The sequence below is a fragment of the Stylophora pistillata genome, chromosome 3 (assembly GCF_964205215.1).
Source record: "Stylophora pistillata chromosome 3, jaStyPist1.2, whole genome shotgun sequence".
In the NCBI taxonomy this organism is placed as follows: domain Eukaryota; kingdom Metazoa; phylum Cnidaria; class Anthozoa; order Scleractinia; family Pocilloporidae; genus Stylophora; species Stylophora pistillata.
Genome location: NC_142521.1, coordinates 47,205,965 through 47,216,884, shown reverse-complemented (window position 1 = coordinate 47,216,884; position 10,920 = coordinate 47,205,965). Strand labels below are relative to the sequence as shown.

General features: G+C 39.0%; 2 protein-coding genes and 1 pseudogene across 3 annotated transcripts in view; all 3 read left to right on the top strand.

Annotated features, from left to right (window-relative positions):
• The first annotated feature begins 1,086 nt into the window (after positions 1-1,086).
• Positions 1,087-3,547, top strand: LOC111343252 (neurexin-4-like). Its single transcript, XM_088752470.1, has 2 exons — positions 1,087-1,301; positions 2,481-3,547. Exon 2 carries the CDS (start codon positions 2,591-2,593, stop codon positions 3,107-3,109), a length of 519 nt encoding a protein of 172 aa, XP_088608596.1. The 5' UTR covers positions 1,087-1,301; positions 2,481-2,590; the 3' UTR covers positions 3,110-3,547.
• Positions 3,548-3,582: 35 nt separating this feature from the next.
• On the top strand, positions 3,583-8,397 carry LOC148736493 (uncharacterized). The gene is made up of 3 exons (XM_088752469.1): positions 3,583-3,995; positions 6,237-6,555; positions 6,942-8,397. Exons 1-2 carry the CDS (start codon positions 3,626-3,628, stop codon positions 6,518-6,520), a joined length of 654 nt encoding a protein of 217 aa, XP_088608595.1. The 5' UTR covers positions 3,583-3,625; the 3' UTR covers positions 6,521-6,555; positions 6,942-8,397.
• An 89-nt stretch (positions 8,398-8,486) lies between these two features.
• LOC148736492 (contactin-associated protein 1-like) overlaps positions 8,487-10,920 on the top strand; it is a 2,460-nt pseudogene continuing 26 nt past the window's right edge. Inside the window, exons 1-2 of the transcript XR_015998510.1 lie at positions 8,487-9,993; positions 10,201-10,920. The exon at positions 10,201-10,920 is cut by the window's right edge and continues 26 nt beyond it. The product of XR_015998510.1 is annotated as a contactin-associated protein 1-like (transcript). The remainder of the gene's footprint in view (positions 9,994-10,200) is intronic.

Below are 10,920 nucleotides of genomic sequence, written 5' to 3'. Positions count from 1 at the left end.
ACCTATGTTCGATCAATGTAAAAAATCCCGCAAAGATAACAAGAGTAGTTCATTAATTAGATTATCCTTAGGAACACAGTGCTCGCGTCAAAGAATTAAAACAAAAAATGTTTTGTCTGGTTTCTCACACTTTTTACGGTTTTACAGAGTGTGGACGACAGGGATTACAAAACAAATTACATATTAGCCTTATCGTTCTCTCCTCTAAACATCGTTTTTCGCTATAATAGAAATAGTACACATTTTCCCTGGTTTTAGAAAGTGATAAATCCACTTTGCATGCCGACAAAACACTCGAAAGGATTGTAAATCTTTTCTTGCGCTCTCCCAACATCCTTCGTATGCCAAGGACATTTTTAATTAAAAGTACAAAACCTGGGAAACTGTGTTCTATTTCTTAGCAAATAAAAAGACAGCCGTAGTGATTTCACGAAACACGAAGTCATTAGATGTTTTGGATAAAAGCCAGCGCTCGTTACAAACCTTAAACATTTAATACTCCATTTAACAGAAAAGAGCATTTTTTATGAATAAATCAGAAGATGATTCAAAAGAGGTACGGTAATAATTAATTACATTTGGTGGTTTTTTTGCCTCGGCGTTTCACTCGACAACGCATATAAGTTGGCAGCTGATTTTATGGCTGATTTAATAGCCAATTTTATGGCCGATTTTGCCATGATTCCAGTTACATCTTTGATGTGTTTTGCTTTTCATATGATTTTTGCCGAGGAAAAATATGTTCGTTATCAATTCCCAGTGGGCGGTGTTACCGTTGGAAAATTTCAAATCAATTCCTTTCACTGCTTATGGGCAGAAAAACTAACATCGTCCATGACGGAGGATCAACTGGAGTGCACTTTCCTTTGTGTTGGTGAACCAAAATGTTATTCATTCAACTGGCAGCATATCCTGACTCCAAAGGTCTTTACCTGTGTGAGTTGTTGGCCACAGATAAGTACAGAGAAACTGATAAATTTTCTGCCAACTCCACCTTCCATTACTATTTCCCGCAGGCAAGTTTGATGTTTTGTCGCATCTGCATGTTTTACTTCCACTTCTAGATTTTATTCATCGCTTTGTAACTACCTTACTTCTCATTAAAATCTTACTTAGTTTAGCAATGTTAATTTTTCTGTATATCTTAATTTACATTGCAGCGTAATTTTTTGCTTTATTTCAGTCTTCTTGTGAAAGCTCTCCTTGCAAAAACGGTGCTGCCTGTGTTCCTGAATATAAAAGGAACTCCTATCACTGCAATTGTGAGCCAGGATACCGCGGAATTTACTGTGGAGAAAGAGGTACGAACTCAGAAAGTAGAGGCAATTTCGAGTGCTTCTGATACAATACAGTAGTAACAATACATTTCAACTGCGCCTAAAAAGTATGTGGGTAAGTTTGTTTGCAGTATGTCAGAAAGAAGGTAGGTATAAAGCAGGTGATCAAATTAAGAAATAGCTTGCCGACTAAACGAATAAGAGCGACACGAAAGGCTCAGTTTGAACAAAATACTAACGGTGTGAGTACCAACTGGCTCATTTTTTGCAGGAGAGGTGTTGGAATGAAACTAGTTCCATCTAAACTAACGAGACTCGTGATATAATTCACAGTTGCGACGTAAGAGAATTGATCGAAAACTATTTGGGAGTGATGTATTTTTTAATTAGGCCAAGTCTTGCATTTTTTTTTAATATCCATGATACACAGTGTGTTTGAATGAGAATAGTTTCATGAAAATGCCATTATTTGTTACATAAAAACCTAGATAGAATTTTAAAAAAGATGTTATCCTGTCACGAGTGTGGGACAAAAAAAAGCAATGGAGCCCCAGACCATCTGTTCGGAAGCGAAACGGGAAATCCAAACAAACACTTTAATCCCAACACGGTAAACTGTAGACTCACGGTAAACTGACGACAACGACCATTAAACAAAACTGCTACTCGATAAACTAAAAACTTTATAACTCCCTCTAAAAAATCGCACCCGTCAAAATTAAAAGGTCCGCCTGATTTGCTTACGATGTTATTAGCCTACGTAGTCCCAAAGCACGTGCACAAGAGTCGCACGCGCACAAATTCATCAACGTCTTCTTAACACCATCATATTCCGTTTTGCCATGAGTAACCCTGAACCCTCAGCTACAGAGGACTCTGTGGTGGGATACGCCATTATTGGATTCATATGTAATATGAGTCGTGCACACTGCCAGGATTGGTAGTTTCCAAAGAGCCAACCAAGAAAGTTGATAAGAAAATTGACAAATTTACGGCTCGGGAATGAAATAAAAAACGATCGTATTTTTCTTGTCGAAAGGGTTGAACGAAGAATAGTAGGGCAAGAGTCATGCATTTTGCCAGGAACATCAGGGATCAGTTTATGCAATTGATCGCTTTATTCAGAGTGTCCAATCAATGCAGGCTTTACTATGCTAAAATTAGGGATAGTGAGGTGACATACTTTTGTGTCTGATCAATTAGGAAGGACATGCAGTGACATAAAATCTCACAGCCTACGTGCCACAAATGGCTCATACGTCATTGATCCCGATGGAGAAGAAGGGAACGAACCTTTTACTGTGTCCTGTGATATGACAAACAAGCGTGGAGTTGGTGTGACAGTTGTTGGTCACGATAGCGAAGAAAGAATGCTAGTTGATGGATATGAAGACAGAGGGAGTTATGTCCGTTATGTCCATTATATTGGACCTGGGCTGTCAAGTGTTTCACAGTTGGCTAGCCTGTCAGTTGCCTCGGCCCACTGCGAGCAGTTTATTAAGTACGAATGCTATGGATCGGTTTTGTTTCACGACGGATTTGCGTGGTGGGTTTCACGTAAAGATGAAGCCATGAGGTACTGGGGAGGATCTGCATCATCTAACACTAATAAGTGTGCGTGCGGATTGAACGGAGCATGTGCAAATCCACGTTTTGGGTGTAATTGTGATGCAAATGATGGCGTGTGGAGAGAGGACAGTGGTTCACTGACTGATAAGTCTGACCTTCCAGTGTTACGACTGAAGTTTGGAGACACTGGAATGGATGGTACGGGTAGAAATGAACAGGGGTATCACACCCTTGGAAAGTTTAAGTGCTATGGAATTGCTTAAATTTTCCATGACTTTGTAATGTATAGACTGCTTCTCTTTAAGAAATACGATGGGAAATGCACAATAATAAGTAGGAAAACATGTATTTATATGATTCTTTTGTAACTTAGAAAAAGATGTGTTCGTGCTTAGTTAGAATGCCCTTGGGACTTATGAATTAATCATTAATAATCGTTTTATGAGGTCACCAGTTCATTAAAAATACTACTCAAGTACGTACACCTTTGACACAAATAAATTAATGCTTACCTGTCTCCACTAATTCCAAAAGGAGAGTGCCGGTTGAATTAACAAAGTTAAATAAAATATAGCCATGCTTATTGCAAATTTGAGAGAAAATCTTCAACATTAATATGAAACGATTCGTCCTAAACTAATAAATAATAAATGACAAGTTTTATTGTCATTAACGGCCTCTTACTTTATGTTTTCATGATAATAAATATTAATGGTGTTCAAGGCAGAATTATTGCACTTACAGTCGCACGAATTCAAGCGATTTTAATATGATTCTATATGAAATTCATGGCTCTCTTTCAAACATTTTTTATTTTTTCCATGAATGAGTATAGCCTTTTTCGAAACACAAGAGGTAATTTCAAAACTGGTGAATTCAAGCGTGATCACGTTCATTACTTATGGGTAGAGATACTAGCTTCGTTCATGGTGAAAGATCATTTGGACTGCGCTCTCCTTTGTGTTGATGAACCAAAGTGTTATTCTTTCAACATGGCAGCGTATCATGACTTAAGAGGTAACTCTCATAACTTGCTTAACTCCAATGATCTTCATTTGCGCGAGCTGTTGGCAACTGACAAGTACAGAGCGACCGAAAAGCTTCTTAGAAATGGAATCTTCCATCACTTTAGCCCAAAGGTAGGAAAAGGTTTGTATGATGCAAAGAATGCGAGAATAGTACTCGAATAAAAAAAAAATGTAAATAAAAATCTTCTGAGACGTTTTGGTGTGTAGCATCGCCGAGTATTTTTATGAATTGTGCCGTCTTTTGACGAGCCATGCAGGCTCGTCAAAATTCAAACGAATAATAATACTATGCAAATTACACGCCAAAACGTCGAACAAGCTATCTATTATCCAACTTCCTTTTTTTTTTCAGCCATCTCGTGTTTCTGCTCATTCCACAAAAGTGAAAAGGCGTGAAAAGCAAAGCGGATAGAGAAGCTTAGCGTGCGCAGCCGACCGGTTAAACATGTTTTCTGCAGTACAAAGTAACCAACTATACAATATCTCGGGATATTTGTACTCTATTGAAACGTTAATTTTACTCTGCTTTGTGAGTCGGATCATAAACTGTAACTTGTTATTTGGACACTTGGTTAGTTTGTGTTGTACAAGAGGAACCTGTTTGACAGGTTGGCCACGCTTGCCTGAGTTGTTTTAAAGGGGAAAGTTGGACGATGTGTTCGAACGACAGCATATGACATAAGCAGTTGGATAATATGTCAGAAGTTCATGAAGGTGACAGTTAGTGGGCTGTCAATCATTGTACATCGTCATCACGTTTTGCCAACGAATCACGTTTAACTAAGTAAATCCTGCATTCTGGACTTTCCTTCGAAATATGTATTCGTTACAAAGTGACTTTCTAACTAAAATTTCGTTCATCACCAGTTAAGATCAGGTAACCAAAACGAGGAATTAGAATTACGCTTAGATTAGCAAGACTTTGGAAAAGAGGTACCGCCCCTTAAAGAATTACATGCTGTCCGATCAAGTTATCTGATTAATATAAACTCAACGTGGGGGAGGAGAGCTATGAGTTGTTTACATATGCAGTCATCTTAAAATAAGGAGGTGTTAAAAGAGAGGAAAATGAAAATGTTACAATTAAAAGGTAAGGTAAATGGCCGAGTTTGTTTTTATGGACCTTGACTACGTTTTGGTCCATAAAAGCCAACTCGGCTAACATCTAACCGGACAGAACGGAAAGCAATGGCGAAAGGTTTGAAAGCTCGCAGCTAAACTCGATAAAAACTTGCAGACGAAGCGAGATTGCACAACAACGTCATGTTTGGATGCACAGCCGTTCGTACATAAGGACTTTTACCATAGTAGCTCTCCTGGAATTGAGTAGGACTTAAGCCGGGTTGGCGTGAGCCAGTCCACGGGTTTGTTGCTAAAACATATAGAAAAAACACATTTGTCGATGAGTTGTGAGTTTCTTGTTCTGACTCGGCAAAAAAAAGGGAAAATTTTTCCTTGTGGAATATTTTTTGTCTTTATCCCGTTTAAGTCAATTAATACATATAAACATGATTCTGCTTACTTGATAGGTGAGTCTGCGTCTGTCAGAAAATAAGTGACCTAAGAATTAACAAAAATTACCTTTCGTATAGTACACGATCCTCGCAGTAAAGCACGATTTAAGTAATAGTGAGAATCAGACCTGAAAAAATTCAGGCCTCAGTGTACGGGATTCGAACCACTGACCTCTGCGATACTGATAGTTTATTTGTTTTGGTTTTTTTTTTTGTTCGATGAAATTTTACAAAGTCTCCAGGTGATAGCGCTCCGTGCAAGAACGGTGCTGTCTGTGTTCCTGAGTACCAATGGAACTCCTATCGCTGTGAGTGTAGTATTGGACTCCATGGAACTAATTGCGATAGAAAATATACTAGGAACAGTATAACGCTTTCTTTTGATGCATGGCGTTTTATCAGCTTAAGAAGTGTAAAATTCAGACCTGGTCAACAGCTGCATTGGATAAATTAACAAATAAGTACGCTGTAAAGCTTAGGAGGTACGTGCTCTCCTAAAGATGCTTCATGGTACGTTATTATTCGTTGAAATAAAGGGCACTGAATTCGAAGTAAACTTCAACAAAGAAATTATGCTCAATTCTGTGACGTCTTAATTCAGGGTGTGCAGAAAATGGCGTATCCAGGGGACTGAACAACAGTTGCAGCACAGCATTGATTTTTTTTTCTAAAACCCTCATGGAATCTGTGAAAATTTAAGTGCATGATTTAAAAATATAACATCAGCGTCATGAGCCTAATAGCTAGAGGTAAAACGAATAGAAGAGGATATAAATGTACACAAATGAACAAATAAGACTCTGATCCGTGTATGTCAGGCATGAAGTCTTTCTTTACAAATTCCTTAGATTGTAAATTCGACTTTGAAGATGGGATCAGTAGATGGATTAGGACAGGAAAGGTGTTCAACAACCAGCCGACCTATGGCGACAACCCAACATTCCGAGGAAGGGAGTCGGCCATTCAACAAGGAAACTGGTGGATTGGAGGATACGAAAATCGACCCTCGCCTGGAGCAACGGCAGGCACAGGACAAGGAGACGGGCCCCTGGGAACCCTAACTACCCCACTTTTTCATATCGAGGGTAAAAATATCTCGTATATGATTGGTGGCGGGTGTAACTCAAATTAAAAGATTTACGTGTAGAGTTGATTATCAACAATCAGGTAGGCCTTAGTTTTTCTGTTAAATGTCTCCTTATCAGTAACACTTAATTCCCCTTCGTTTTCCTTCCATCCCTTTTTCATCTCTATCTTTGCGCAACCCTTTTTTTTCGGTTGCCAAACATTTTATAAAATTGTGAAAAACTGTTTCTAAAGTTAAATAGACTCGAATTAATTTAATTTCCTTACAATCTTTTGGTCAAAAAGATCAGTAGATGACAATTTGTACATTTTTGTTCCGAAAACGGAATCAAAGTCTTAATCAACTCTGGTCAAATTGACCCCATTTTTCACTGCCGGCAAAATTGCAACACACATGTTTTTTCTCTAAAGAAGAGTTGCTTATTCATTTCTAAGTACTATGTTCATTTTTTTTTCTCACTTGTTAGGTCGTCAGGCAAGCCACTGCTAAATGCTTGGAGACATAGCGCGACAGGCTTGGGAGGTCCAAGAATTTATTGGACAACGCGCACGTATAAAACTGGTTGACAACAGTTCTGTGAGCTGGGGTCATATCAACTTTGATGATCTTATCGGTGATATCAGTTGTGAAAGGGACTTGTGATTTGTACTTTTTGTATTAGTGGCAGAAATCCACTGAGGAACAAATCATTGAAACTCCAGGAAATTTGAAACTGCAGAAAATCCAGAACACCATTCTTATAAGAAAATTGCACATCTCAGAAGGTCTCATCCACGTGGTAAAATGTTAGAACACTCCTTTAGTACCTTTTATTAGCCTTACTGTATATAGTATACTGACTAACACAGTGGATAGCGTTGAAGGCGCGCTCTGACTGGCCACTCAAACTCCGAATATTCAACTCGCGCAGAATTTCCCCTCGAAATAAGGTAATCTTTGCAAGAATAAATGAGCTCAAATCACCTTTTTTGTTGTGTTCATCGGCTCGATAAATATCCTCCACCAGCCACCTCCGCTTCGGTGAATGGTTTTTAACTATTGGCAAGGGTTATAGCTGTTGTTAGGCCTCTTGCCTTCCGATCATAGAAAATTTATCACGACGTGCGAAAACTTATTTTGCAATAGAATACCATCGTCTGCTATTTCATAGAGTGACTACTTTTTTTAATACAAATTGCGTAAAGTGTCGTTAAAATGTGGGAAAGCTACTTTTAAAACGAATGCGATTGTCTGTTATTACTTAGGGCGACAGTGTTATTAGAAAGTGCCGCGGTCATTGCAAAGAGCGAAGATTATTACAAAGTGTGACAGCTTTTTTATTACAAAATGCGACAAGAGTTTTTATTACAAAAGAGCGGTAATAAGTGCAAAGAGATGAGATTACTGCAAAGTGGGACAACGGTGTCTTTACAAACTGCGACAGTTATTGCAAAGAGCGGAGATTATTACCAAGCACAGTAGAATTTATATTAGCGCATATACTATGTTTCTACGTATTTGAATCATGAAAGAGTAGAGGGTTCGCATGAAGCACTTACGTATCATTAACTGAATCTGACATGTGACAGTAAACTTTTAAAGTATATTTATTACCGAAACGGACAAATTGACATGTAAGGTTTTCATGAAGCACCTACCTAACTCCGAACTAAATTATTTTAAGAACCTGAAAGCTGAGTCTGACATTTAACAGTAAACTTTTAAATGAATCATGGATTGATCAAAGAAGCAGCGCCTCGGGTTTTCAACTTAAACGATGTAACTAATTTTAGGTTCGTATTTTACCTAACGTATCACCTCCTTCAGATATCTAAAGTCGCCACTGTACAGCGTCTTTTTCGTTTATGCTCCTCTCTCTTTTTCCGCCTTATTGTTTAAGCTTAATTTGGTCGGGCTGGTCATAAGGCACGAGTAGTATAGCACGTCTAACCACCATTTTCCGCGCGGCCTGGGTCCGCGCGGAAAATGGTGGTTAGACGTGCTATACTACTGGCACGGACCTCGCTGCGCTTGGTACTTACGTCCTGACTTCGAGCCAAATATTTTCCGAATGAGAAAATGAGAGTTTTCATAGGTTTATTTTAGCGCGTAAAACATGTTATTATGTATTTAAATTATAAAAGAAGCAGGAAAGTTCTCCTAAACGGATTAATTGACATAAAGGTTCTTCTGACTCACGTACAAATTGTTTAATACGTATGATGCACGATCCTCGCAGTAGAGAGCGCTATTTATGCAATAGCGAAAATCAGACCTGAAAAAAATCAGGCCTGTACGGGATTCGAACCACTGACCTCTGCGATACTAGTGCAGCGCTCTACCAATTGAGCTAACAAGCCAACTGGGAGCAGGCCGTTGAGTTGATTCGTAATAAACCCGTGATGATAAATCAGATACAATCTATATATGAAGTTCATATATTTTGAACTGCGGTATTAGATACGTATGATGCATGATCTTCGCAGTAGAGAGGATCATATATACTTCATATACACATTGTAACCAAATTGTTTAATCTTAAATTGAATTAAGAACTACAATTGCTGGAAGTGGGGTATGACAGTAAACAGAAACTCCTCATCATTATTTGATCCAACAAAGCAGCGACGCGAGGAACTTTAATCAGTTCATATTTCACCAGAACGTATAACTGCTACAGACTCTACAGCTTCTCTTTCTTTCTTTTATTCGACCTTGTCATTTCCTCCCGGAAATTTAAGATGATACTTATAGAAAAAGGTACAAATTGATCCTAAATGGGTGAAGATTCGTTTCAAACGCACCAAGTAATTTTCTACTCGACACCCAGGTTTCACCTGTTCCACCTCCACTTTAGATAATTACCATCATATTACACTGAACAGTCATAAGTCAAAACAATTACTTATTTTTCATTTAAATTTAAGCTCTGCTGTAAGGTGAAGCGACTCATTCAAATGTGGAAAATTCATCGGTCACTATCATGTTGCTTCTGCCACTCTTGTTGGTTTTTCCTTCTTTGTTAGAATTGATGTTTGCCATGCAAAACAGCGCTCTCTATCGATAAACAACGGGCAGTGCGTCGTTTGCTAAATTCAAACGCGATTCCTTCTACTACCTATGGGGAGGGAAACTTGCATCGTCTTTAGTGAAAGATCCGTTGGACTGCTCTTTCCTTTGTGTTGATGATCCCAAGTGTTATTCGTTTAACATGACAGTGTTTTCTGACCCCAAAGGTCTTTATCTCTGCGAGTTGCTGACCTCTGACAAGAACAGGGCAGCAGGAAAGTACTTTTCAAATGCCACATTTCATCATTACAGTCCTTTGATAAGCTCTCCTTATATATTTGGTGATTTTTCACGTCATTTATTAATAGATGTAAATATATTATTTAAGACTCAATCTCTCTCTTTTCAGTCTCGATGTGAAGCTGCTCCTTATAAGAACAGTGCTGTCTGTGTTCCAGAATATAAAGGGACTGACTCCTATCACTGTGACTGTAAGCCTGGAACCTGTGGAACTCACTGCGAACGAGGGGGTATATATTTTTTTTCCCCTCATCGCCATCGCTCGGTCAATACAGCAAGGCCTCAATTTGAGAATTTTCCCTTAACGACCTCACCTAACTTTAGCAAATATATCAAGAGTAATCTACTCCTTTTTCCCACGAAAAGCCTTGTGTGGATAATTTGATACGGACGGTTGCAACATATCAGTTACAATTGCTTTCTTCTTTGCTTTTAAGGAGATAAAACCTGCAGTCAAAAACAAACTATGTAATCTCCCAAGTGGCTCCTACGTCATCGACCCTGATGGAGAGGGCGGGGAGAAACCATTCGAAGCTTACTGTGACATGACTAACAAGAACGGTGTTGGCGTGACAGTTGTCAGTCACGACAGTGAAAACAGAACATAAGTGGATGGATTTAAGGGTACTTGCGCAGTGTCACTTACCATAAAACCAGTCTCCTTCAGCTGGCAAGCTGAACTGATTTATCAAGTCACTGTGAGCAGTTTATAATGTACGAGTGCTATGCCACATTACTCCTATTTCCTGGAGTGGACGGCATAAACAGCTGGTGGGTGTCACGTGACGGAGAGAAAATGAAGTATTGGGGAGGAGTTGTTTCTGGTAACATGTGCGCATGTGGCGTGACCAAGACATGTGCAGACAGACATCGCAGATGCAACTGCGACAAAAGAGACCAAACCTGGCGAAACGATAGCGGTTTACTCACAGACAAGCTCAAGCTTCCCGTGAGGCACTGAGGTTTGGAGATACCGGTTCAGGTGATGATGGATACCACACACTTGGAAAGCTGAGGTGTTTTGGACTCATTTAACACTAATAAACATAAAAGTGCAAAATGCGTTATAACTGTATACCCGCTCTTTAAAGACTGGCCTGATCTATTGTTGTAAACCAAATTCTGTCTATAAAGGAGGTTCGCTGCTTTATGCAAAT